This window comes from Chelonoidis abingdonii, chromosome 14 (genome assembly GCF_003597395.2).
Source record: "Chelonoidis abingdonii isolate Lonesome George chromosome 14, CheloAbing_2.0, whole genome shotgun sequence".
Classification (NCBI taxonomy): Eukaryota; Metazoa; Chordata; order Testudines; family Testudinidae; genus Chelonoidis; species Chelonoidis abingdonii.
Window position 1 is genome coordinate 32,079,705 of NC_133782.1, and position 26,512 is coordinate 32,106,216.

The 26,512-nt window shown below is 49.0% G+C and overlaps 1 protein-coding gene across 11 annotated transcripts in view; it reads left to right on the top strand.

Annotated features, from left to right (window-relative positions):
* Window positions 1-26,512, top strand: part of CPNE1 (copine 1) — a 97,314-nt gene that overhangs the window by 49,845 nt on the left and 20,957 nt on the right. For all 11 annotated transcript variants that reach the window (XM_032766555.2, XM_032766550.2, XM_032766556.2 and 8 more), the window contains 2 exons: window positions 12,449-12,523; window positions 12,797-12,868. In XM_032766555.2, the coding sequence (XP_032622446.1) occupies window positions 12,449-12,523; window positions 12,797-12,868 (147 nt within the window). The remainder of the gene's footprint in view (window positions 1-12,448; window positions 12,524-12,796; window positions 12,869-26,512) is intronic.

Genomic DNA, 26,512 nt, shown 5'->3' on the forward strand with positions numbered 1-26,512 from the left:
CCCCCCCCCCCCCCCAAATCTTTCCTTTCTCCCTTTGGGCTTCAGGGCATGCCTCGATCCAAAGGATTTAAAAGCTGCAGAATCTGCCACAAGCCTATCGCAATGGGCAACCCCCATGACTCTTGCCTCAAGTGTCTGGGAGAGGTGCACCAAACAGACCGGTGTAAGATTTGTGACAGGTTCTGCCCAAGGACGAAAAAAGAGCGGGACGTTAGGCTGAAGTGGACCATTGTCCCCAACCAGCCCTGGGCTCTCAGGATCAGTGTACAAGAGTTCGCCGGGGCTTGACCCTCTCCGGGGCGGTGGGGAGCCACGCTGGCTCACTACACCCCGTTGGTTCCGGGGAATTGGCCTGGTCAGGGGGTCTCTCCTTGGTAGCCCTTGCTGTAGCCAGCTGAACTACGGTTAGCCCGGCCCGGGGGCAACACTGCTAAGCCTGGGTTTGGGCCCTCAGGCAGGGCTGAGCAGTAATAACAGGCTCCGGCCTCTTCAGGCCAGGGAGAGGGGGAGTCTGCCACCCAAGAGTTAGGTGGCAGGGGGAACGCAGGCCCTCCCACTCCACTGCGTCCCAGCCCGGGGCCCTAGCAGTGGCTGAAGATCTGCTACGTAGTCAGTGGGGATCCTGACCGCAACACACTGACATAGGCTCTGGTAGTGCCGCAGCCAGACTGGGGTCGGCTGCCCCCAGGCTACTTCCACACTCCCCCTCAGGCCCTAACTGAGTCCTGGTGTTGGCCTTGGGGGGGATCCAAGAGCATGGGTTCATTGGGGCAGGGGTGGGTCGGCAGGTCTGGCAACTCCTCTGGATAGCGGGCGCAGGGCAGGCCTGGCCAGGCTGGGGAGCCGCCTCGGGCCGCAGGAGCTTCCCAGTTGCAGGCTCCACTGGGGACATCTGCTCTCTCCGGCGGCTGGGCTCCTACTGAGCTCTGAGGGCTGGCCTTTATAGTTCCGGGTCGTCGCCTGATCTTCTGAGGGCCGGGCTCAGAGCTCCCTAGCTCCGCCCACTTCGGCCGCCTGATGGGCTCTTCCTCCTCTGGGGCGGTGGGGAGCCACACTGCCTCACTACAATCAGGCACTGACCATGTACTTGCGGAGTGCTCTGGCCTCCATGTGTGTTACAGTGCTGAGGAAGGACTCTGGCCATAGAGACCCTCGGCACCAGCACTCCACTGCACCAAAGCCTGTAGAAGTAGCGTGGCACCACTCATGCTCCCCGGTGCCACATAAGCAGCATAAGAAAACAGACAGGGGCTGGCTCTTGCCTGCATTGAGAGCTGCCAGGTTGGACAATGCTGCTGGAGTGCATCCTGTGCAGGAGCACCCAGCACTGTCAACACAGGAACCAGCACTGTTGACTTTGGGTCCCGCAATGGGCTGTTGAGTCTGGTGCCAGTGAACTCTCCTGACCACAAGTGCCAGGTGAAGGAGCTATAACTCCCTTCCACCCCGGATGCTTTTGAAGCCACAAGGGACTTGATTGCCATGATGTCTCCACAGTCCCCCGCCAGCTGGGATGGGCCTCCTGGGCCGCAGTGTGTGGCATGATCTAGAGGCAAACCTTCTGTGATGAGGCGTCCACCTTCCCTGAGGCATTGCTGTCCGCAGCACCATTCCCTGATACTGGCCCAGTGGCACCATTCCCCAACTCCATCTACATGCCACCACTCTCTGGCACTAACCGCATGGCACCGTTCTCCGGCACCATCCCACTCAGCACTGCTGTGGTCTTTGTGCTTCAGGTCTCTGTCATCGGACTTGGAAGCGAAGTCCTACTATTCGGGAGACAGTCGGCACCAGTCAGACAGGCACAGGCAGGAAGCCAGGATGGCGCTGTGCCAGGCGCAGTGGCAGAGACCTATGCAATGGCCATTTTGGACCCTGTGGGCCTACCATCAGGCCCAGGGCAGAGTCTACAGGCATTCCTAGTCTGTGGCCTCAGAAGGACATGAACCTCTGCTAGCCAGGGACCACCTCACACCGTGGGGCTCCAAGACAGTGTCCATTTGCAGTGCAGAGCCGGGTCCAGCTCCTGCACCCACTACTGGCACCAAGGCTGCAGTCGGCACTGAGAGTCATGGTGCCAAGCAGGATGACTCCGGAGAGCCACGAGGGCCCGGTGCTGCCTCTACCTTCGTCATTGCCATTGCCTGATGAAACTGTGGCAGGGTCTTCCTCCTCCAGGCCACCCCCTATTGCTAACAGGGTGCAGCAGGACCTGCTGCGCAGTATTGACTGCAATATGGCACTCGAAGCTGAGGAGGTGGTCGAGTCAGATGACCCAATGGTAGACATTTTAAACCCTGAAGGCCCATCCAGGATAACACTGCCCCTTATAAAGACCATTCAAGCCACTACAAAATCTCTGTTTCAGACCCCTGCCTCTGTCACCCCAACACCCAAGGATGTGGAGAGGAACTATTTCGTACCTGCTAAAGGGTATGAGTACTTATTCTCTCACCCCCAGTCTTGCTCACTTCTTGTGATGGCAGTAAACAAGAGAGATAGGGCCCAACTCCCAAATCCAAAGACTCCAAAAAGATGGACCTCTTTGGCTGGAAAGTCTGCTTGACCAGAGGGCTCTAGCTGAGGATTACTCACCAGCAAGCAATTCTCATCGGATACAATTTTAATTCATGAGAATCCATGATGAAATTCAAGGAGCTTGTGCCAGCGGACTCTAGAGCAGAGTTTGTGGCAATAGTGGATGAGGGCGAGGTGGTGGCACGGACTTCTTTACGGGCCTCACTGGATGCTGTGAATTTGGCCGCGCTGACCATATCCTCTGGCATAGCCATGAGAAGGAGCTCCTGGCTTCAGGAGTCCGGTCTTCCTCCTGAAGTCCAACAAACTATTCAGGACCTGCCCTTTGATAGCATGGGCCTATTTGCGGAGCAAACATACTCCAGGCTTCACAGCCTAAAAGATTTGTGGGTGACGCTGAAATCGTTGAGCATGCATACCCCTGCCACCCCATGGAAACATTTTAAACAACAGCCCCTACAGCATTTCTAACCCCCTGCCCCAGGCAGGAATGGCAGGCGCAAGCCTCCCCATCCTCCGCCTAGCCAGGGCCAGGGCTCGACAAAGCCATTGTCAGGCTCTAAGCAAGCCTTTTGAAGGCACGCATGGGGGTGACACAGCAGCCTGCACATGTTATACAGACAAAACTACACAGGTTCTTTTCAGGGGGCAAGACAAATATGCCACATTTATTAAGATAACAATTTGATTTATGACCAATAACTAATATTTTAATCCTTATATACACATTATACTTTATACCTATATGCGTGCGCGCACACACACACATCCATCAGATGTTCTGCAGCAGCTGCATAGTTACCAGTTCTGAACATAGCTTGTGTTGATTTTGCAGCTTAGGTTCGTAGCTTATGGTGGCTAACTGGCCAGGAAAGCCGGGCACAAAGACAAGCTGGGTCTCTGTTGGGCATGCACTGATGCCCTTCCATGTTGGCAGCAGAATGTTACCCTCCAAAGTCTTCCATCTCACCCATCCTTTTTGTAAGCTTTAGGGTATGGCTACACTGGCACTTTACAGCGCTGCAACTTTCGGGCTCAGGGTTGTGAAAAAACACCCCCCTGAGCACTGCAAGATACAGCGCTGTAAAGCCTCAGTGTAATCAGTGCCACAGCGCTGGGAGCGCTCCCAGCACTGCAAACTACATCCGTAGAGGATGTGGTTTACGTGCAGTGAGCTCTCTCCCAGCACTGGCGCTCCGACCACACTCACACTTCAAAGCGCTGCCGTGGCAGCGCTTTGAAATTTCAAGTGTAGCCATACCCTTTTAGGTCTTGCTGTGTCATGCTGCCTCTGGGTTTGGTGATTGATCACCCGTCAATTGTGGACGTGACTTTCAGCCTCGGACCTGGCTTTGATCTTCCTTCTATTGTACCTTTTCTTTTTAGGGTGGAGTCTTCTTACTTTGTTAGGGCTGTTGTCTGCATCTTCAGCCGATGGGGTTTGAACTCTATTTCATCAGGACAAGCTAGGGCCGGAGGTTGATTCCATCATCCATACATACCTCAGTCACACATCTAAACTAAACTAATAAGAGTACAGCAGGATTTGCAAAAATGAAGGTTGAGGAATCTTTTACAAAATGAAGTGAGTGTTTTAAAGTGGGGTTTGAATTACAATATGGCAAACAGTGAACAGAAGTTACAATATAGGCAAGTGTAATAAATGGTGAACAGAGGTTACAAACTAAAACAGTGCAAGTCTCAGTGATTTAAGCAAGAATTGGACTGATAGTGAACCTTACAAAGGCAGCTGACTGAACAGCTATGGCTCTGAACAAGCATTTTCATCATCAATTAGCCAGTTATTTGGGTAACTGGCTTTATGAATGAACATTGTTTCATTCATAAAACTTTACTTATGAAGTTACATTAATAAAGTGAACAATTGAAAACAATTTCATTCATCAGTTTGACACACACCGGATCCTTCTCCCCATTTTCTCAACTGTCTGTTCCACTTCTATCATACTTGGGCACAGATTCAGATAGCTGGGTCCTTTGCATGGTGGAAATGAGATATTCTCTCCAATTCTGCTCCTTCCCTCTCTCCCAGCCCCCTTCCCCATCGCTCTTCAGGAACCCTTCTCATGAGCATCTCGCCTGTTGCTGGCCCCCATGTCCCTCCTGGACCCCGATGCCCCTTTGCCCTGGGGTGCTGCCCTATGGCAGTGTCCTCACACTTTGGGTCTCCCCTCCCAGGGGAACCCCCAACCCACCTTGCCTCAGTGGCTACTGCCAGTCACTGCTTAGCCTCCACTCACTGGGGCAGACTGCAGTCTGTAATCCACTCGTCATTGGCAAGGGGGTTTTGGACCTGCTGCTCTTGCTTATTCCTGGGCCGCACCTCTGCAACCCAGTACTCTTCCCAGCCTTTACCAAGGCCTGCAGGCAGGGATTTTCCAGCCTGAAGCTCCCCAGCTCCTCTGGCCTTTCCCCAGCCCTGCTCCACTCTAGGTTCCCTGCTGTGCTCCCAAGCAGCCAGGCCTGTGTCTCTCCACAGCTAGAGAGAGACTCTGTGTGCGAGCTCCTGGCTCACAGCCCTTTTATAGGGCCGGCTGTGGCCTGATTGGGGCATGGCCTCAGCTATGGTGTTTTAAGGATAGATGTAACCTGAGATGCTTAGTTGTGTTTTCATATGTACAGTACATGAGTTTCAATGCACATTTAATTGCAATAATTGTCTTCTCTCTCTCTGCTGGCAGAGCATATTTTACATTTTGTGACTTGTTTAAAAGTGACCAACCATGGAAGGGGGTACACTGGAAGCTGGGCTTTTGCCTAAGTAAAGTTTTAAAGTTTTTATAGTATAGTCTTCTGCATTTTTTTAAATTAGAAATTCACATTCTGTATGACTGGAAAACTAGTGAAATTATTACATCTGAAGAGGAGATGAGATTTTAAGTCATACTGTGAAAAACTATTTTTTAATTTTTTAACACCTATTTAGCTTCAGTGGTTAACACTGTGAAGAGAGGAGATCTTTAATTAAAAATCCAAACTTTCCTGCTCTTTCCATTAAAGTGTGAGAGCTAACAGTGTACATGTGGTGTGACCCCCAACATGTCCTCTAGCAAAACCAGGGGAGAAGATACTCCTAATTTTTTTCTTGGGTACAGAATAAGCAGAAAAAAATCTTAAAACCCCAAACAAACAACTTCTTTCAGGCTTTCTTTATGTTATACTAAAGCAAAAATAAAGGTCACAAGTCCAATATTTTTAATAAGGCTGTAAAGCGATTAAAAAAATGAATCACGATTAATTGCACTATTTAAAAAATATTGAATACCATTTATTTAATATTTTTGGATGTTTTTTAAATTTTCAAATATATTGATTTCAATTACAACACAAAATACAGTGTACAATGCTCACTTTGTTTATTTTTTATTACAAATATTTGCACTGTAAAAAAACAAAATAAATAGTATTTTTCAATTCCCCTAACACAAGTACTATAGTGCAATCTCTTTATCATGAAAGTTGAACTTACAAATGTAGAATTATATACAAAAAGTATTTGCATTAAAAAATAAAACCATGTAAATCTTTTGAGCCTTCACGTCCACTCAGTCCTACTTCAGCCAATCACTGAGACAAACAAGTTTGGTTACAATTTGCAGGAGATAATGCTGCCTGCTTCTTGTTTACAGTGTCACCCGAAAGTGAGAACAGGAATTCTTATGGCACTGTTGTACCCGATGTCACAAGATAGTTACGTGCCAGATGCGCTAAAGATTCATATGTCCCTTTATGCTTCAACCACCATTCCAGTGGACATACATCCATGCTGATGACAGGTTCCACTCGGTAACGATCCAAAGCAGAGCGGACTGACGCAAGTTCATTTTCATCATCTGAGTCAGATGCCACCAGCATTGAGTTGATTTTCCTTTTTGGGTTCAGGTTCATTAGTTTCCACATCAGAGTGTTGCTCTTTTAAGACTTCTGAAAGCATGCGCCACACCCTATCCCGCTCAGATTTTGGACAGCACTTCAGATTCTTAAGCCTTGAATTGAGTGCTGTAGCTATTTTTAGAAATCTCACATCGGTACCTTCTTTGCATTTTGTCAAAGCTGCTGAGAAAGTGTTCTTAAAACAAACGTGCTGGGCCATCATCCGAGATTGCTATAACATTAAAATATATGGCAAAATGCAGGTAAAACAAAGTAGGGGACATACAATTCTCTCCCAAGGAGTTCAGTCACAAATTTTAATTAACGCATTTGTTTAACAAGTGCCATCAGCATGGAAGCATGTCCTCTGGAAAGGTGCCTGAAGCATGAAGGGGCATATGAATGTTTAGCGTATCTGGCACGTAAATACCGTGCAACGCCAGCTCCAAAAGTTCCATGTGAATGCCTGTTCCCACTTTGAGTGATGTTGTAAATAAGAAGCAGGCAGCAGTATCTCCCGTAACTTTTGTCTTAGCGATTGGTTGAACAAGAGGTAAGGGTATGTCTACGCTACAGGATTATTCCGATTTTACATAAACCAGTTTTGTAAAACAGATTGTATAAAGTCGAGTGCACGTGGCCACACTAAGCACATTAATTCGGCGGTGTGCGTCCATATACCAAGGCTAGCATCGATTTCCGGAGCATTGCAGTGTGGGTAGCTATTCCGTAGCTATCTCATAGTTCCCACAGTCTCCTCTGTCCCTTGGAATTCTGGGTTGAGATCCCAGTGCCTGATGGGGCAAAAAAACATTGTCACGGGTGGTTCTGGGTACAGCCTCACCCCTCCCTCTGTGAAAGCAGCAGACAACTCTTTTGTGCCTTTTTTCTTGGGTGAACTGTGCAAACGCCATAGCACAGCAACTCGAACTACTGTCCCCAGTCGCTGCCTGTTGTATGGCTTCTATGACCATGGCTATCGTCAAGGGGTAAGGCCTGGGTCCCCAGGATAACTACAGGCATTTCATTTAAATCTCCCAGCTGGTATTTTTCTGATCTGGTGGAAGTAATTCCTCTTTGCTGCAGCCTCCGTTTTAAAACAGAGGCAGTGCTTCTTTCTGATAGACCGAGCGTCTTCCATTGAACACTTCTGGCATCCTCTCCATGTCTGGACTTGCTTGGCTGAATACATCCTTGTGATCGCACAGTACTTGCCAGCATCCATTGAAGTCTACCCTTTGTGGTTTCATTGTACTCCTGCTCGCCCGGTGCCTATAAGTATAGGGATATGGGTTCAATCTATCGCTTCTCCATCCTACAGTTAGGGAATTCCTACTTGCGAGCAAAGCCATCATTATGACTCTCACATTTTCCAGAGTCACCGCTTTGGTAGCAGCGAGCCTTAGCGATTGCTTGGCTTACTCTTGGCATCACATCTGCAGCCCACTCACTCAGTGTAGATTCTCCTCACTCTTTCGTCTTCTCTTCTTTTTTCCAAATGATTCCCCACTGACCTAGTTTAGCTGTCCTGGCGTTGCAAGCTTACCAAAGGAATGCACTTCTTCTCAACTGTGAGAGCTGCTCTCATCTTGGTATTATGGCATTTAGGTGCAGGGGAAAAGCACAGTCACAAAGTTCATGAAAGTGCCTTACGCAATTGCGAAAGTTTCGCAGCCAACGGCAATCGTTCCCAAACCTGCAAAACTATGCGGTTTCCACCAGTCTGTGCTTGTTTCCTCCGCGCCAAATCCGGCGTTCAATGGCTAGAACCTGGCCCCATTTACCGCCAAGGCTCTCCAAGTGCAGGCGTGCCCCCCTGCCCGGTTGAGAGAATTCTGTGGCATCTGTCCCTACATAACACTCTCCTGTCGCCTCTTGCTCTTTCTGCCGTCAGCCGCGCCTTTCCTCGCCTTGGTCTTTTTCGCTAGTCTGGTCTTCATCATAGACTCTCGATGAAATGCGCGACTGGGTTACATACCGTCACCATGTGCGGTTTTGATGAACCTCTGAGCAGTTGGTCCACCGCTTCCTGCAGGAGACCTTTTATGGTGGGGGTAGAGGCTAGGCAAATCAGCTGGCCGCTGATTACACGCAGCTAGACACTAAGATGATTAGAAGAGCACACCACGAATTGGTGCGCATCAGAGCAGCTTTGAAAATGAGTTTCATCACGGGCCAGGGTACAGTGTGACTGTTGTGTTTGTTTCCCTTGATTTGACTTATTCCTGTAAGCAACAACCCTGCCCTTCGATTACAACTTGCTTAAGGAAATCAGTCATTATCATTTAAAAATCATGTATTCTTTATTAAAAAGTCATTATGAAAAGAGGGAGAGATGACAAGGTAGCCTAGGTGTGGTTTGGAGGAGGATAGGAGGGAAGGAAAAGGCCACTAAAAAAATTTCAAAGTAATGACAGTCTTTGGTTGGGCTGTCCACGGGGTGGAGTGGCGAGGTGCACGAAGCCTTCCCCACGCGTTCTTAACACGTCTGGGTGAGGAAGATATGGAACATGTGTGAGGGATGAAGATGGTTTACAGGGGCTGCAGCGGCACTCTGTGACCCTTGCTGCTGTTCCTGAAGCTCCACCAGACGCCAGAGCATGTCCGTTTGATTCACGCAGCAGCCCAGCGTTGCATCCCGCCACTGCTGATCTTCCTGCCTCCACGTCTCATCTTGAGCGTCCCTCCTATCCTCACGTTCGTCTCCTATCCTCACGTTGATCCTCTCTGGTCCTCACGTTCACTTGGCATCTTTCCTGTAATTTGCTACCACGTCCTTCCACTCATTCAGATGAGCTCTTTCATTGCGGGTCACTTCCATGATTTCCGAGAATTTTTTGTCTCGCGTCTCTTTTTTTTCTGCCGCCTTATCTGAGATAGCCTTCGGATGGAGTAGGGATGCTTGAAAATTTCAGCTGCATGAGGGAGGGGAAAAAGGGGAGAAGTATTTAAAAAGATACATTTTGCAGAACAATGGTTATACTCTTTCACAGTGAACAACACTGTTCACCTTACATAGCACATGTGATTTTCACTACAAAGTTGCATTTTTGCATCTTAATATTGAGTGTCTGCGGCTCTGGTGTTAGAGATCTCACAGACGCAAGTTCGGGGCATCAGAATTCAGCTTGCATGCGGCCATGGTAAGCCATTGTCTTTTGGCTTCCGCAGCCTTCATATACACAGTGCCCTCCTTTCCCCAAAAACCAAGCAAATCCTGTTCAGTGCTGCTTCTTTCCTGTTAACATGCAGCAGCAGAAACTAACGCCCCCATCCAATTTACTCCAGGATGATCGCTTTACCCCTCCCCCCACGCGTGGCTGGTATCATGGAAGATCCCTGCTAGCCAAACACAAAAAAAGCTCAGTGCCATTTCCCCCCCCTTCCTCCCCCCGCTTGGCTACCTGCAAGGAAGATTTCTTTTAAGCAACAAGCAAACAGCCCGGTAGGAATGGCCATCTCTGTCCCCTTAACTAAATTCCTGAATTTCAGCCAGGTTACCATGAATGATATCACTCTCCTGAGGATAACACAGCGAGATAAAGAAAGGATGTTGCTTGAATGCCAGCAATCACCGGGACCATACGCAGCAAGGCTTTGTCATGCAATGATGATACCAGCTACTCAAGTGTCCTACCATGGTGGACAGAATAAGGCTGCCTTGCCCAGAAACCTTCTGCAAAGGCTTTTGGAGTACCTTCAGGAGAGCTTCATGGAGATGTCCCTGGAGGATTTCCGCTCCATCCTCAGACATGTTAACAAACTTTTCCAATAACTGTACTGGCCGTGAATGCATCCCAAGTCCTCAGGGCAAATCAATCATTAAAAAGCGGCTTGCTTTTAACTGTTTTATATTTACAAGGTACACTCACCAGAGGTCGCTTCCATGGCTTCATTGTCTGAGCTAGTGGCTTGGGAGGGCTCGGAGGGTAATTCTGTCTGGGTGAGAAAAAGCTCCTGGCTGTTGGGAGAATGGAGTGCTGTGTGCTTTCTCCAAGCTCCTCCTCTCCTCTCCTCCCTCCTCATCTTCCCTGTCCGCAGAATCCTCAGCCATGGCTGAGATTACCACCCCCATTTCGGACGGAATCCATGGACAGGGGTGGGGTAGTGATGGTGGACCCCCCGGGAATTGCATGCAGCTCAGCGAAGAAGTGACATGTTTTCGGCCCTGCCCCAGACCTTCCGTTTGCTTCTTTGGTTTTCTGGTAGGCTTGTCTGAGCTCCTTAACTTTCAGTCTGCACTGCACTGAGTCCCTGATGTGGCCTTTCTCCACCATAGCCTTGGAAATTTTTTCAAATGTTTTTTCATTTCGTCTTTTGGAACCAAGTTCCGTTAGCACAGAATCCCCTCCCCATATAGCGATCAGATCCAGTACCTCCCGTGCGGTCCATGCTGGAGCTCTTTTTCGATTCTCAGGAGACTTCATTGTTACCTATACTGATGAGCTCTGCGTGGTCACCTGTCCTCTTAAGCTCTCCACGCTGGCCAAACAGGAAATGAAATTAAAAAGTTTGCGGGGCTTTTCCTGTCTACCTGGCCAGTGGATCCGAGTTCAGATTGCTTTCCAGAGCGGTCACAGTGGTGCACTGTGGGATACCGCCCGAAGGCCAATACCGTCAATTTGTGGCCACGCTAACCCTAATCCGATATGGTAATACCGATTTCAGCGCTACTCCTCTCGTCGGGGAGGAGTACAAAACCGGTTTAAAGAGCCCTTTATATTGATATAAAGGGCCTCGTTATGTGGATGGGTGCAGCGTTAAATCGGTTTAACTCTGCTAAAATCGGTATAAATGCGTAGTGTAGACCAGGCCTAAGACTGAGTGGACTTGTAGGCTCTAAAGTTTTACATTGTTTTGTTTTTGAGTGCAGTTATTTAACAAAAAAAATCTACATTTGTATGTTACACTTTCATGATAGAGATTGCACTGAAGTACTTGTATGAGGTGAATTGAAAACTACAGTTTCTTTTGTTTATCATTTTCACAGTACAAATATTTGTAATAAAAATAACAATGTGAGCATTATGCACTTTGTATTCTGTCCTTTAATAGAAATTAATATATTTGAAAATGTAGAAATACATGCAAAAATATTTAATAAATTTCAATTGGTATTCTATTGTTTAACAGTGCAATTAAAACTATGATTAATCTTGATTAATTTTTTTGCCTTAATTGTGTGAGTTAACTGTGATTAATCGACAGCCCTAATTTTTAGATCTTTTACAGGCTCCTTTTAAATCAATGGGAGAAACAATGTTTTCCATCCTGGTTAAATCATACATTTCTGATCATCGCACAAGAGTGTGTCCTGGAAAACAAATATCTGGAACAAAAATTCTTAGAACTTTTAAGTTCAGAAAATAGAGATGGCGTATTATCAATTGCTCAAAAGGGAAGGAGCATCAAACATCATGGAATATGATCTAGCAAATGAGTATGGGGTAATTGGAGAACTCTAGCAGGGTTGCTTCTCTGTATTTAGTTACCTTTGTGTGGAAAGGGAAGGTGTTTGCAGCAGAGATTGAATGAATATTGGAGACCCCTTCTTCTCCTCCATTTCTGGAGCAGAGGGTTGGATATTCAGCCTAGGGGTAGGAAAGTGGGGTTCAAATCTATTGAAACAGGACCTGGCTATTTCTAGAATTTCTTAGATCTTTACAGTAAAATATCAGTGTCTCAAGGTGTCATTGGGAGGCAGAAATTAGAGGTGAAAGGAATGCAAGGATTAGATTTCAGAGAGTGTCAATGGATGTCAGAGCTGGAATACTGTAGCCTCAGAATGTATAGCTTTAGGATAAGTAAAATTTGCAAAAAATGCCTTAGTGATTTAGGAGCATAAATCTCATTGACTTTCGGTGATGCTTAGGCTCCTAGGGATATAGGTTACTTTTGAAAATGGAACTTAGGGACTTAATCACTTAGGTGATTTGGGGAAATTTACTCTTCAAGAGTTACCATGTTTTCTGGATCTAACTCCATAATTATGTATGCCTTCATTTGCCTTTAGATTGTTTCCAGTAAAACACTGACTCGGCCTTTGGAGTTGAAGAAAGGAAAGCCAGCAGGAAAAGGCACCATTACGGTAACTGCTTTGTGTATATCCCTAAAAGAATGAATGAGCTTGTCACTTTATGTAGCGTTAAATTTCACTGGTTAGATTAATTAGCTTTGGGTAAATTAATTTCAAAGTTTGTCTGCTTTTTGGCAGTGTTAAATTGTGTTACTTGATGCATGTGTGAGTATGTGCGTGCGCAAGAAAACATATTTACAACCAGAAGCAAAGTCCCTTTCATATGCGTGAGTGTCTGCTAAGCTCCATTGGAAATGAATTTGTCTTTACATTCTTGTGACACAGATTTCTGCAGAAGAGATTAAAGACACAAGAATTGTCAGTCTACAGATTGAAGCACAGAACTTGGACAAAAAGGTAATTGACTCTTACAGAGTTACACATGCTTTTGTAGCTATAATCAGGACTTGCAATAAGATGGAATTCAATTCTACTCGCTCTGTGTGCGTGTTCACTAATTTTTATTTTTTTTTCAGTCGGGAGAACAGTATAAAAGAGAAAGTACTCACATTTAGTAAATGCTTGAACTGGAAACATGTTTATGTTCTGAATGTGATGTCAAATAGGAAGTTATCAAACCACACTTTTGGGACTGGCCTTGCCTTTCATTTAAAGTGATTTAATTGAGATGCGTCTTTGATAATGGGCAGTTTACCTGAAAAAACATCCTTGAGATAGAATTGAAAGTTGATTTAGGCTAAATATTAAATATATTGGACTACAACTGGAGAACTTCCAAAGGTTCAGAGTTGAGTTTTGAATTCTTATCTGTAGCTTCCCCCAATTATCCAGACTTTGGGGTCCTCCCCCATATGCAATACATGCAATTTATCATCATGCTAAATAGTGATCCACCTTCTTCCTTCTAATGTTTCCAAACTGCTCCTTTCATGCTATGTTGGGGTGAGCCTGACTGATCCTTTGGAAGCATGGGACTAAGTTTTCCTCAAAAACAAAAAATGTGACCGCTCCTTCCATGAGTTTGAGCCATGGAGATGTATGCACACAGAACCTGATTGACATGACAAGAAGCCCCACAAGCAGGGGGATCTGGCGGTTCTGAATGCTGGTCCATTGGTTTCGACAGCCCTGGTGTCCCATAAGATGCGGGATCCAAGGCACTGAGTAAAGAGAGGGTACCTCTGACACCAGGAAGAGCAGGAACTGTGTGACCCTCTTAACATATTTTGCTTTAGCAGAACCGGGATCACCCCATTTTTCAGACCCTTCGACCTCTAGGGGGACTATTTCTCCTCCTTATGATATGCCCCCAGTGTGAGTCCCCTCACCTTCCGTGCAGATGATCTACCCTCTTCCACTGGCTCCAATGGTACTTCCAATGAAACTGGATTCTGCCTTCTCATCCTCTGACAAATTGAACACTGGAGAGGGATTATTGGCATTGTACCACCAGCACATGCATTCATAGAGGCTATCTCGGTCTTGGCGCCCGTGGAGCCACCAGTACCCTATGCCAAGGGGATCACCTCAACATCCCCTGGATCCGACCTCTGGGCCATACTGTGGACTCTGGTCCCGATGTCCTCCCTCAGAGCTAGCCTAATCCACAAAGGAATTTTCACCTGCCTCCCCATTGAGGGCCCCTTCTAACAGGCACTCGGATCTGTTAGAGGAGGAGGTATCCCTTAGCCTAACTCTGAGGGTGGTGCTGGAATCGGCGAGATTTCCCTCCTCTTCTCCAGATGAGGCAGTGACTACAGCATCCTTTTTGTCTCCGAATGACTTCAGACAGCTCAAGAGCTACTGCGCAGAGTCACAGAGGAACTCTATATTCCCCTGGAGGAAATCCAAGACACCCAGCATAAACTCCTGGATATCCTCTGCTCCTCAGCACTGTGACGAAGTGGGACTCTTCTTAATGTTTCCTCTGAATACTGTGTGGGTGCCTCAGTTTTCCCTCTGCATTTCTTAAGTCTCCAGTGTGCATAAATGGCTGACACTCTGTCTCCTGGCAACAAATGGCTGAGGCTCTTCCCCTCTGCAAGGGGATGGCTAAAGGGGAACAAAGAGATCAGGTGATCTCCTGGCCCGGAAGGAGACAAAGGCCAGAAAGGAGGGGCTGGAGGGAGTTTCAGTTTGGAGCTGGTTGGGGACAGGAAGTGAGGGCAGACGGGGTTGTCTGGCTCGCTGGACCCCAGAATGGACCTGGCTGAGGGGTCCCATTCTCTGTACCTGCAAGCTCTGTTTTAGACCATGTTCCTGTCATCTAATCTCTGTTTTACTGGCTGGCTAAGAGTCACATCTGACTGTGAAGTGGGGTGTGTGTGCAGGACCCTCTGGCTTCCCCAGGACACCGCCTGGGTGGAGTTGTTGTGGGAAGTGCACGGAGAGGCAAAGGATGCTGAATGCACCAAGGTCAGACCCAGGAAGGTGAAGCCGTGTGAGCTTCTTGCCCTGAAGACAGTCTGCTCCAAGGAAGAGGAGGCTCCCCAAAGTCCTGACTGGCTTTGTGGGGAGCAGTTCCAGAACATCACCTGGGAACTCCATGACAAGCACCAACTATTAATGATGCCATTCTTGAGCCTGCCAGAACATTCCGGCACACTCCGGTTACCTGCATGCCTACCCCCAAAGGGGCAGAAAGACATAAGTACATTCTGGCTAAGGGGTTCAAGTTTCTCTCTTTGCACTCTCTTTCTGTCCCCACCCCTCCAAACTCCATGGTTGTGCAAGCAGTGCCTGAAAAAGCCAGCCAAAAGCATCCTCGTTCTGTAACATCTGACAACGAGGGCAAGTGTTTGGACCTTTGGGGATTTTTTTTATTTTATTTTTTTTATTTTTTTGCAGTTAAGAATTTATTCCCACAGTTTAGGTTTAAACAGCTGGCAAGTGGAGGACATGACACATGAAATGGTCAGAAGTTACAGTATGAAAGAGTTCAGTGATGCATTGAGAAGCAGACTGCAAGTAACTAAATGTAACCCCAGATACACCTGGCCCATTTAAGGAATAGCCCTGTTAGGCAAACGCCTAAAACAAGCATTTAATAATCTTCTTTTTCCTCCGCCTCATCCCCATCGGCAGAGTTCCTGCCAACTTCCTCATAGTCCTTCTCTAGAGCAGCCATGTCCTCCCTGGCTTCAGAGAACTCCCCCTCCTCCATCCCCTCCCCAACATACCAATGTACAAAGGCCCGTTTCACGTACATCAGGTCAAATCTTTGGGGATGTAAGGTCTTTTCCTCATCCAGTCTCCAGTTCCAGGTTTTGAACTGTCAGGCTTTACTAGCCAAATATAACTTCTTGAATAACAGCAAAATTGAGGAATTTGCTGATAGCCTCCCACAGCAGGACCAGATCGTTTTCAGGTCTTTATTGAGAAAGGGGAGCTGGTGGCCAGAACAGCACTCCAGTTGAGGCTGGACACAACAGATAGCTCCTCCAGGGCCATGGCTATGGCCATAATTATGGATAGGGAGTTTTGGCTCCACACTTCTGGTTTTCCTATGGAGGTATAAAACACTATCAAAGACCTTCCCTTTGATGAATCTCATCTCTTTAATTAAAAGACAGACAGTTCCCCACATACCCTCAAGAACTCCAGAGTGACCCGTTGCTCTCTGGGCATCTACAGTCCTGCCCCATAGCTTAAATTGCACTACAGCCACCTACTCAATGCTACAGGTCCCCCCAATTCTGTCCTCAGAGACCTTATGAGCCACCAAGAAAGTGACAGAAAACCCAGAGATCATGCCTTCTGGGACCCCCTTTACAGGCTTCCATCTCACAGCTGCAACCTCCATCCAAGACATATTTCTGTTACCACCTAGAGAGCTACCAACTGTCTTGCCTACCGCCTCACGACCCGTACCCACTTTGGGGTCATTTAGCACTCTTTTTTCCCAAACTTGGAGTGCAATAACAATGGACAAATGGGTGCTGCATGTCATCTACCATGGATATATGATCAAATTCATCACACTACCTCATCTAACCCCCCCCCCCCAGTTCCTCTTCAGGGACCACTCTTACAACAGCATTCTCACTCAAGAGGTGAATTCCTTATTACAACAGGAAGCAGAAGAACACATCCCCCTGGAATCTCAAGGAACTGATACCTAAGAAAAAAGGCAGGTTTTGACCAATCCTTGACCTCCGTCATCTCAATCACTTCATCTGCAAGCTCAAGTTTCGTATAGTCACATTGGCAGTGATTATCCCATTGTGACATTGTGCAGTCTATATAGTTTTATAAAAATTTAATAATAAGTGATGAGAGAGACCCAGGCCAGTTGGGAACAGCAGAGTAGTAGAAGGGAGATATACTGGCCACTGGATAAGCAGTTTTCTGTTCCCTGAGTGACCAGAGCAGGGACTGCTCCAGGCTAACGAGAACACTTGATTCCAATTAATCTGTTAAGAGTCAGGTGAGGCTGTTAAGCACCTGACTCTAATTAAGGCCCCTCTGATGCTATAAAAGGGCTCACTCCAGTCAGGCCAGAGGGAGCCAGAGGAGAGGAAGTGTGCACGAGGAACTGGGAGCAAGAGGCGTACAAGAAGCTGAGAGTGAGTAGGTGTACTGCTGGAGGACTGAGAAGTACAAGCCGTTATCAGACATCAGGAGGAAGATCCAGTGGTGAGGACAAAGAAGGTGTTGGGAGGAGGCCATGGGGAAGTAGCTCAGGGAGTTGTAGCTGTTGTGCATCTGTACCAGGTGGCACTCTAGACAGCTGCAGTCCACTGGGCCCTGGGCTGGAACCCGGAGTAGAGTGCAGGCCTGGGTTCCCCCCAGACCTCCCAACTCCTGATCAAACACAGGAGGAATTGACCTGAATTGTGGCTTCTACCAGAGGGGAAGGTCTCTGGGCTGTTTCCCGACCCACAGGGTGAATCTGTGAGGCGTGCAAATCCGCCAATAAGCGCAAGACCCACCAAGGTAGAGGAGGAACTTTGTCACACTGTGGGGTTGGTAAAGTGAAAGTATATGCGTTAATGGAGAGAACTGGAGCACTGCCAGCAATGGGCATTGTCAGGGGGTGGGATAGCTCAGTAGTTTGAGCATTGGCCTGCTAAACCCAGGGTTCTGAGTTCAATGCTTGAGGGAGCCATTTAGGGATCTGGGGCAAAAATATGTCTGGGGATTGGTCCTGCTTTGAGCAGGGGGTTGGACTAGATGACCTCCTGAGGTCCTTTCCAACCCTGATATTCTATGAAGTGCAGGAGGGGTGGGGTGCACTGGCAGAGCTCTGGGGCCTGCAGGGGGGTTGGGGTGCACTGCAGACCTGGAAGGTCCAGTTGGGGTGAACTGACAGAGCTCTGGGATGCAAACAGGTTGAGGTGCGGGGGGGTTGGGATATCCTGGCAGAGCTGTGGAATGCATGGGGATTGGGGTGCACTAGGAGTCCTGGAGGCCAAATTTAGGCTGCCAGGGAAAAGAATGAAATCCAGGACCTCTATGGATGGCATTCTCAGAAATGTTCCCAGTTCCACGTGCAGGGCCAGGTAGGCAGGCAGAGCTTCAGAGTCTCAATGCATGGATGAGACGATGGTGTAGAGAGGAGGGGTTTAGATTCATTTGGAACTGGGGAAACTTTTGGGATGGGGGGAGCCTGTACAGGAGAGATGGTCTCCACCTAAACTAAAGTGGAACCAGACTGCTGGCACTTAACATTAAAAAGGTTGCAGAGCAGCTTTTAAACTAGGAGATGGGGGAAAGCCAACTGCTATAGAGGAGCACGTGGATCAGACAGAGACTTCTCTTACAGGAGAGTCTATTGATAGAGATTCTCTAGGTTATAGGCAGGAGCACAGGATGGAAGAGGATAATATAAGGGCCTGATAAGACAAGAAACATTCACATAAAGAATCGGACACATCAGAAAAGAGCAGACAAATCATGACAAGTTTTTAAAGTGCTTGTACACAAATGCTAGAAGTCTAAATAATAAGATGGGTGAACTAGAGTGCCTTGTGATATCATAGACATCACAGAAACCTGGTGGACTGTGGACAATCAATGGGACACAGTTTTTTCCAGGGTACAAAATATATTGGAAGGACAGAATAGGTTGTGCGGGGGGGAGGGTGGCACTATATGTGAAAGAAAATGTAGATTCAAATGAAGTAAAAATCTTAAGTGAATCCACATGTTCCATAGAATCTCTATGGATAGTAATTTCATGCTCTAAGAAGAGTATAACATTAGGGATCTGTTATTGACCACCTGACCAGGACAGTGATGGTGGTGATGAAATGCTAAGGGAAATTAGAGAGGCTATCAAAATTAAGAACTCAATAATAGTCGGGGATTTCAATTATCCCCAATTGACTGGGAACATGTCACCTCAGGATGAAATGCAGAGGCAAAGTTTTTCGATACTTTAAATGACTGCTTCTTGGAGCAGCTGGTACGGGAACCCACAAAGGGAGAGGCAACTCTTGATTTAGTCCTGAGTGGAGTGCAGGAGCTGGTCCAAGAGGTAACTATAACAGGACTGCTTGGAAATAGTGACCATAATATAACAACATTTAACATCTCTGGTGGGAAGAACATCTCAAAAGCCCATCACTGTGGCATTTAATTTCAAAAAGGGGAACTATGCAAAAATGAAGGGGTTAGTTAAACAGAAATTAAAAGGTACAGTGACTAAAGTGAAATCCCTGCAAGCTGCATGGACGCTTTTTAAAAAGACGCCATAATAGAGGCCAACTTAAATGTATACCCAAATTAAGAACACAGTAAAAGAATAAAAAAGAGCCACCGTGGCTTTAAACCATTAAAAGAAGCAGTGAGAGATAAAAAGGCATCTTTTAAAAAGGGAAGTCAAATCCTAGTGATGGTAAACAGAAAGGACATAAACACTGCCAATTAAGTGTAAAAATGTAATAGGAAAATCAAAGAGAGTTTTGAAGAACGGCTTAGCCAAAAACTCAAAAGGTAATAACAAAACGATTTTTAAGTACATCAAAGCAAGAAGCTTGCTAAACAGCCAGTGGGCGCCCCTGGAAGACTGAGATACAAAAGGAGCGCTTAAAGGTGATAAAGTCATTGTGGAGAAACTTAATGGATCTTTGCTTCAGTCTTCGCAGTTGAGGATGTTGGGAGATCCAAAACCTGATCGCTTTGTAGGTGACAAATCTGAGGAACTGTCACAGATTGAAGTGTCACTAGAGGAGGTTTTGGAATTAATTGATAAACTTAACATTAAGAAGTCACCGGGACCGGATGGCATTCACCCAAGAGTTCTGAGAGAACTCAAGTGGAAGTTGCGGAACTATTAACTATGGTTTGTAACCTGTCCTTTAAATTGGCTTCTGTACCCAATGATTGGAAGATAGCTAATGTAACGCCAATATTAAGGGCTCTAGAGGTGATCCCGGCAGTTACAGACCAGTAAGTCTAACGTCAGTACCCGGCAAATTAGTTGAAACAATAGTAAAGAATAAAATTGTCAGACACCTAGAAGAACATAAATTACTAGGCATAAATTGTTGGGCATATTTCTAAAGGGAAATCGTGTCTTACTAATCTATTAGAGTTCTTTGATGGGGCCAACAAACATGTGGACAAGGGGGGATCCAGTGGATGTAGTATACTTAGATTTCCAGAAAGCCTTTGACAAGGTCCCTCACCAAAGGCTCGTATGTAAAATTACGTTGTCATGGGATAAAAGGGAAGGTCTTTTCATGGATTGAAAACTGGTTAAAAGACCGGGTACAAAGGGTAGGAATAAATGGTAAATTCTCAGAATGGAGAGGGGTAACTAGTGGTTCTTCTTTGAGTGGTTGTTCATGTCCATTCAAAGTAGGAATGCGCGCGCCATGTGCATGCCAGCCGGAAGATTTTCCTCTAGCAGCGCCCGTAGGGTCGGCCCTGGCGCCCCCTGGTGTGGCGCCACTGTGGCGCCCTATAAAGGGGCCCGCCGACCCTCCACCCCCTCAGTTCCTTCTTACTGCCGGTGATGGCTAGCTGGAACTTCGCTTGCTGATAGTAAGCTTAGCAGTGTCCATAAACCTTGTCTATATAGTTAGTTAGTCTATCTAGATTAGTTGTACATAGTTCTTTGCTGTTGGGGGGTCAACACCTACTCGTCGCCCTGTCGGGGCATGCCCGGATCTCCCGAGTTTAAACTCTGGAAGGACTGCGGAAAGTTCATGCCAAAGAGTGACCCGCACTCTGCTTGTTTGAGGTGCCTTGGGGAGAGCCACCAAAGGGACCGGTGCACTATTTGCAGGGGCTTCTGTCCCAGAACTCTCAAAGACAGAGCACAAAGACTTAGAGTTCTTCTGATGGAGGCTGCCTTGCGGCCACCTTCAGACCCAGAGCCAGCTGATGTGATGCTCAGCACATGGTCATCGGTACGGAGCGCCCCGGCACCGGCATCAGGACTTAAGGCCCAGCCCAAATCCTCCAAAACCCAGCACCGGAGGGAGTCGGGTCATAAGAAGTCGGCCTCAATGGAGCTCCGCTCGCCCTCTCTGGTGCTCGCTAAGAAGAAGAGGTCAGTGAGGGAGCGATCATCCTGCTAGGACCTCCAGAGGCCAACACTGTCTGCTAGTACAAGTGGACAGGCTGGGTTACAGCCCCCGGCTGCTCCATCGACTCCCGCACCAGAGAGAGGGCAGTCGAGTCCGGAGCGACCAACATCCCTGGGCCTTAGCAGAGACGTGTGTCCCCCCTCGACACCGGAGGCATTTGAGGCAGCCTCAAACCTGCTGAGACTCCTGGTACCAGCCTTCCCTCATCGTGGGAGGGAGTTGCCGACCATAGCTCATCCCCCAGTACAGTCTAGGGGCAAGCCAGCCATGCTGTCGCCTCCCTCTCCGTCCCATGCCACCTGGGCGGCACCGGACCAGAGAGACAGCTCACCGCCTCCGAGCCGCTCTCTGGCGACGACGGGTGCTGCTCCCCCCAGGTCCTCTTATTCAGAGACCTCAGACTCAGAGGTGGACTCCTACCGCTCTAGCCGGTCGCGGAGCAGGAGGTCGACTTCAGGGGTCAGCCACCAGCGGTACCCACCACAGTGGCAGCAGCAATGGCAACCGCCCACCCAGTGGCCGTTTTGGACCCCCTGGGCCTACCACCAGTCGGTGGGCCAGGCATTTGGTCCTTGCTCCAGGTCGGCCTCGGTCTCCTCGACATCGGTGGCCCCAGCGCAGTTGCCTCCTCCACTGGCACCATCGCCGAGCAGAGGTGTGCCGCATCTAAGTTCAGCACCCCCTAGCCGGGCATCAGCACTGGCGGCGACCACGGTTTGGGCTGAACAGGTGCCGCCAGACACGCCAAGCCGTTCGTTGGCGACCCCAGTACCGGCCACGGTGCCACATTTGGAACCAGCACTGGCCCCGCAACCTCGGTACAGTGTGCCGTCGGACACCGAAGGGCTGGAAGCACTGGAGGACGGGCCGATTCAAGTGATTTCCTCCTCCTCTTCCCCGGATGAGGCGGTCGCAGGCACGGCCATGGCACCGGCCCTGGAAGACACTAGGATTCTTCAGCAACTGCTCAGGCGAGCGGCTCGGAGACTCGCAATCCAGGCTGAGGAAATTGAAGTGGACGTAGATCTGGTAGTGGACATCCTGGCTCCATCGGGACCATCCAGGGTGGTCATACCGTTGATCAAGACCATAGAGGACACATCCCTCACCTTACGGCAAACGTCAGCCTCATTGGCCCCTACTGCCAAGAAAACAGAGAGGTGTTATTTTGTGCCCTCTAAGGGCATGAGCATTTGTACACCCACCCTTCCCCGGACTCCCTGGTGGTAGACACGGCCAACTAAAGGGAGCATCAGGGCTTTCAAGGGTTGATGCCAAAGAACAGGGATGCCAAAAGGCTCGACCTCTTTGTTAGAAAGGTGTACTCCACAGCAGACCTTCAACTACAAATAGCCAACCAACAGGCTGTCGTAAGCCGATATGGTCATAACACATGTTCGGCCATGTCGAAGTTTACCGAGCTCCTTCCCCAGGATTCGAGGGCAGAGTTTTCGGCCCTGGTGGAAGAGGGAAAGCTCATCTCCTGAGCCTCCCTTCAGGCTGCCCTGGATGCAGTGGACTTAGCTTCACGTTCCATGGCAACAAGCCTAGTCATGAGGTGGGGAGCCTGGCTCCAGGTCTCGGGCCTTCCCTGTGAGGTCCAGCAGACTATCCAGGACCTCCCCTTTGAAGGGCAGACGCTGTTTTCGGACAAAATGGACAAGCGTCTGCATAGCCTAAAGAACTCGAGGGCTACACTTTGCTCGCTGGGCCTGCATACCCCGGCAACCTAACGTAGGCAGTTTAGGCCGCAAGCGGCCCCGCGCCCTTACCAGCCTCAGAATCGTCCAGAGGTTGGGCGCAGACGGGGCAGGAACGGTAGGAGGCGCCACCAACACCACCCCTCCGGCCAGGCATCTGGTCAACCAAGACCGACGTCGGGGCCTAGGCCCCCTATTTGATGATACGGTCGAGGACGGCCTACTGATCAGGACTCCTCTCTCCCTACCTTTAGGTCACGTCTGTCCCCTTTCTACTATGCCTTGTCCCGAATCATGTCGGACAGTTGGATGCTTCGTACAGTAGAGAAGAGATATTCTATCCAGTTCTCCTCCCTCCCGCCCCACCAGCCCCCCTCCTTATCCCTCTTCAGGGACCCGTCTCACGAGCAACTTCTAATTCAGGAAGTGCAGCCCCTCCTCACAGCAGGGGTGGTGGAGGAAGTTCCTCAGGAGCTCAGGGGCAGAGGCTTCTACTCCTGGTATTTTCTAATACCGAAGGCAAAAGGGGGCCTCAGACCCATCCTGGACTTGCAGCGGCTGAACAAATTTGTGAAAAAGCTCAAGTTCCACATGGTCTCCCTGTCTTCGATCATTCCCTGCTTGGATCCAGGAGATTGGTATGCTGCCCTCGACTTAAAGGACGCATATTTCCGTATTGCCATAATCCCCCGACACCGTCGGTACCTCAGGTTTGTTGTGGCCAACACCCATCTGCAGTTCACAGTGCTCCCGTTTGGCCTATCAGCGGCACCAAGGGTCTTCATGAAGTGCATGGCTGTCGTGGCGGCCTTTCTGCGCAGGTGCAGTATCCAAGTATTCTCCTACTTGGACGATTGGCTTATAAAGGGAGCAGGAGGAGGCTCAGGTGCTTTTCATCAGGCGGACCCTCCTCGAGCTTGGCCTCCTCTTAAACGAGGCCAAGTCCGCCCTGTCTCCTACCCAAAGGATAGAATTTATAGGGGCCAGAGCGTATCTTCTGGAGTCCAGGTTCTGGTCCGTGTCCGAAATCATTCTCGGTCTGCAACGCGCCCCGACCACCACAGCAAGGAACTGCCTCAAGCTGTAGAGCCATATGGTGGCGTGCATCTATGTGGTGAGCCATGCCAGACTCCAGCTTCGCCCACTACAATTCTGGTTGGCGACAGCATACCGCCGGCCAGGGATCCCCTGGACTCAGTGGTGACTCTTTCCCAGGTGGTGCTGAGCTCTCTCCGATGGTGGCTTGACCCACAGAAGGCATGCTTGGGTGTTCCCTTTGCCACCCCTCAACCCTCCCTCTCCCTGGTGACACTTGCCTCGGATTGGGGATGGGGAGCGCACTTGAGGGATCTCAGGGCACAAGCCTTGTGGTCGCAGGAGGACCTCAAGTTACATATCAACATCAGGGAGCTGATAGCTGTTCGCCTGGCTTGTCTTACCTTCCAGTCCCATCTGGCGGGCAGATGTGTCTCAGTCCTCATGGACAACACGTCAGCGGTCTTCTATATCAACAAACGGGAGGTGCATGCTCTTCTTCCCTGTACAGGGAAGCCCTCACACTGTGGGACTTTTGCGTTCAGAATGCTACCCACCTGATGGCGTTCTACCTCCCGGGGGAACAGAACAGCCTGGCGGATGTCCTCAGCCGCTCTTTCCGGGGTCACAAGTGGTCCCTTCGTCAGGACATAGTGCGCTCAATCTTCCAGCTCTGAGGTCGTCCCCAATTAGACCTGTTTACTTCAAAGGAGAACAGGAAGTGTTGGTAGATTTTTCCCCTCCGGGGCCACAGCTTAGGGTCTCTGTCAGACGCCTTCCTCCTGTCGTGGAGGGAAGGGCTGCTCTACGCTTTTCCTCCAATTCCCTTGATATACAGGGTAATTCTCAAGATCCGCAGAGATCACGGCCATGTAATCCTGATAGCACCGGCGTGGCCATGCCAACGTTGGTACATGTCGCTCCTGCACATGTCCACCCGGTCACTCCTGACGCTGCCCCTGCTGCCGGACCTGATCACACAGGACCAAGGCTGCCTCTGCCACCCGAACTTGCAATCACTCCACCTCTCTGCCTGGATGCTCCATGGTTGAACCTGGGGGAGATCCAATGCTCCCAACAAGTCAGACAAGTGCTGCTCGGTAGTAGGAAACCTTCGACCAGGGCCACCTACCTGGCCAAATGGAAATGCTTCTCCATCTGGTCCAGTCAGCGAGGGCAGGAGCTGTTGCGGGCCTCGATTCTTGTTATCTTAGACTATCTGCTCCACCCGAGACAGCTGGGCCTTTCCCTCTCCTCGGTTCGAGTTCACTTAGCGGCCATTTCGGCTTTCCACCCGGGAGAGAGGGGCACCTCGGTGTTTGCAAACCCGCTGGTTGGTCGTTTTCTCAAGGGCATGGACAGGCTGTTTCCGCATGTCTGTCAACCAGCTCCTACCTGGGACCTCAACCTGGTCCTCTCCGCCCTCATGGGGTGTCCCTTCGAGCCCCTGGCTTCATGCTCTCTGCTGTACCTGTCATACAAGGTCGCTTTTCTTGTAGCGATCACATCAGCCAGGAGGGTATCGGAGCTCAGGGCTCTGACATCCGAACCCCCGTACACTGTCTTCTATAAGGACAAGATCCAGCTTAGACCTCGCTTGGCTTTCCTCCACAAGGTTGTCTCTCAATTTCACATGGGACAAGATATCTTTCTACTGGTATTTTATCCAAAGCCACGCTCTTCCGGTAAGGAGCGGAGGCTGCATTCCCTGGATGTCCGCAGGGCTCTAGCCTTTTATGTTGAACGGACAAAGCCGTTTAGACGATTGACCCAGCTCTTCATCACGGTGGCTGATAGAATGAAGGGGGTCCCGGTCTCCTCTCAGAGGATCTCTTCGTGGATCGCGGCCTGCATATGGGAATGCTATCGTATAGCTAGAGCCCCTATCCCTCTGGTTACGGCCCACTCTACCAGGGCGTGGGCCTCCTCCGTGGCGTTCCTTGCTCAGATCCCGACTCAGGAGATTTGTAGAGCTGCCACGTGGTCCTCCATCCACACGTTCACGTCTCACTATGCTATCACGCACCAGGCTAGGGATGATGCTGTCTTCAGTCGTACAATGCTTCAGTCAGCAGTGACCTCCGACCCCACCACCTAAGGTCAGGCTTGTGAGTCACCTACTTTGAATGGACATGAACAGCCACTTGAAGAAAAAACGGTTACCCACCTTTTAGTAACTGTTGTTCTTCGAGATGTGTTGTTCATGTCCATTCCAATACGTATCCTCCTGCCCCTCTGTTGGAGTGCCAGCAAGAAGGAACTGAGGGGGTGGAGGGTCGACGGGCCCCTTTATAGGGCGCCGTAGTGGCACCACTCCAGGGGGCGCAAGGGCTGACTCTGCGGGTGCTGCTAGGGGAAAATCTTCCGGCTGGCGTGCACATCGCGCACGCCTACTTTGAATGAACATGAACAACACATCTCAAAGAACAACAGTTACTAAAAGGTGGGTAGCCATTTTTGTTCCCCAAGGGTCAGCCCTAGAACCAATCCTATTCAACTTATTCATAAATGATCTAGAGAAAGGGGTAAAAAGTGAGGTGGCAAAGTTTGCAGGTGATACTAAACTGCTCAAGATAGTTAAGACCAAAGCAGACTGTGAAGAACTTCAAAAAGGACTTACAAAACAAAGTGATTGGGCAACAAAATGGCAAATGAAATTTAATGTGGATAAATGTAAAGTAATGCACATTGGAAAAAATAACCCCAACTATACATACAATATGATGGGGGCTAATTTAGCTACAACGAGTCAGGAAAAAGATCTTGGC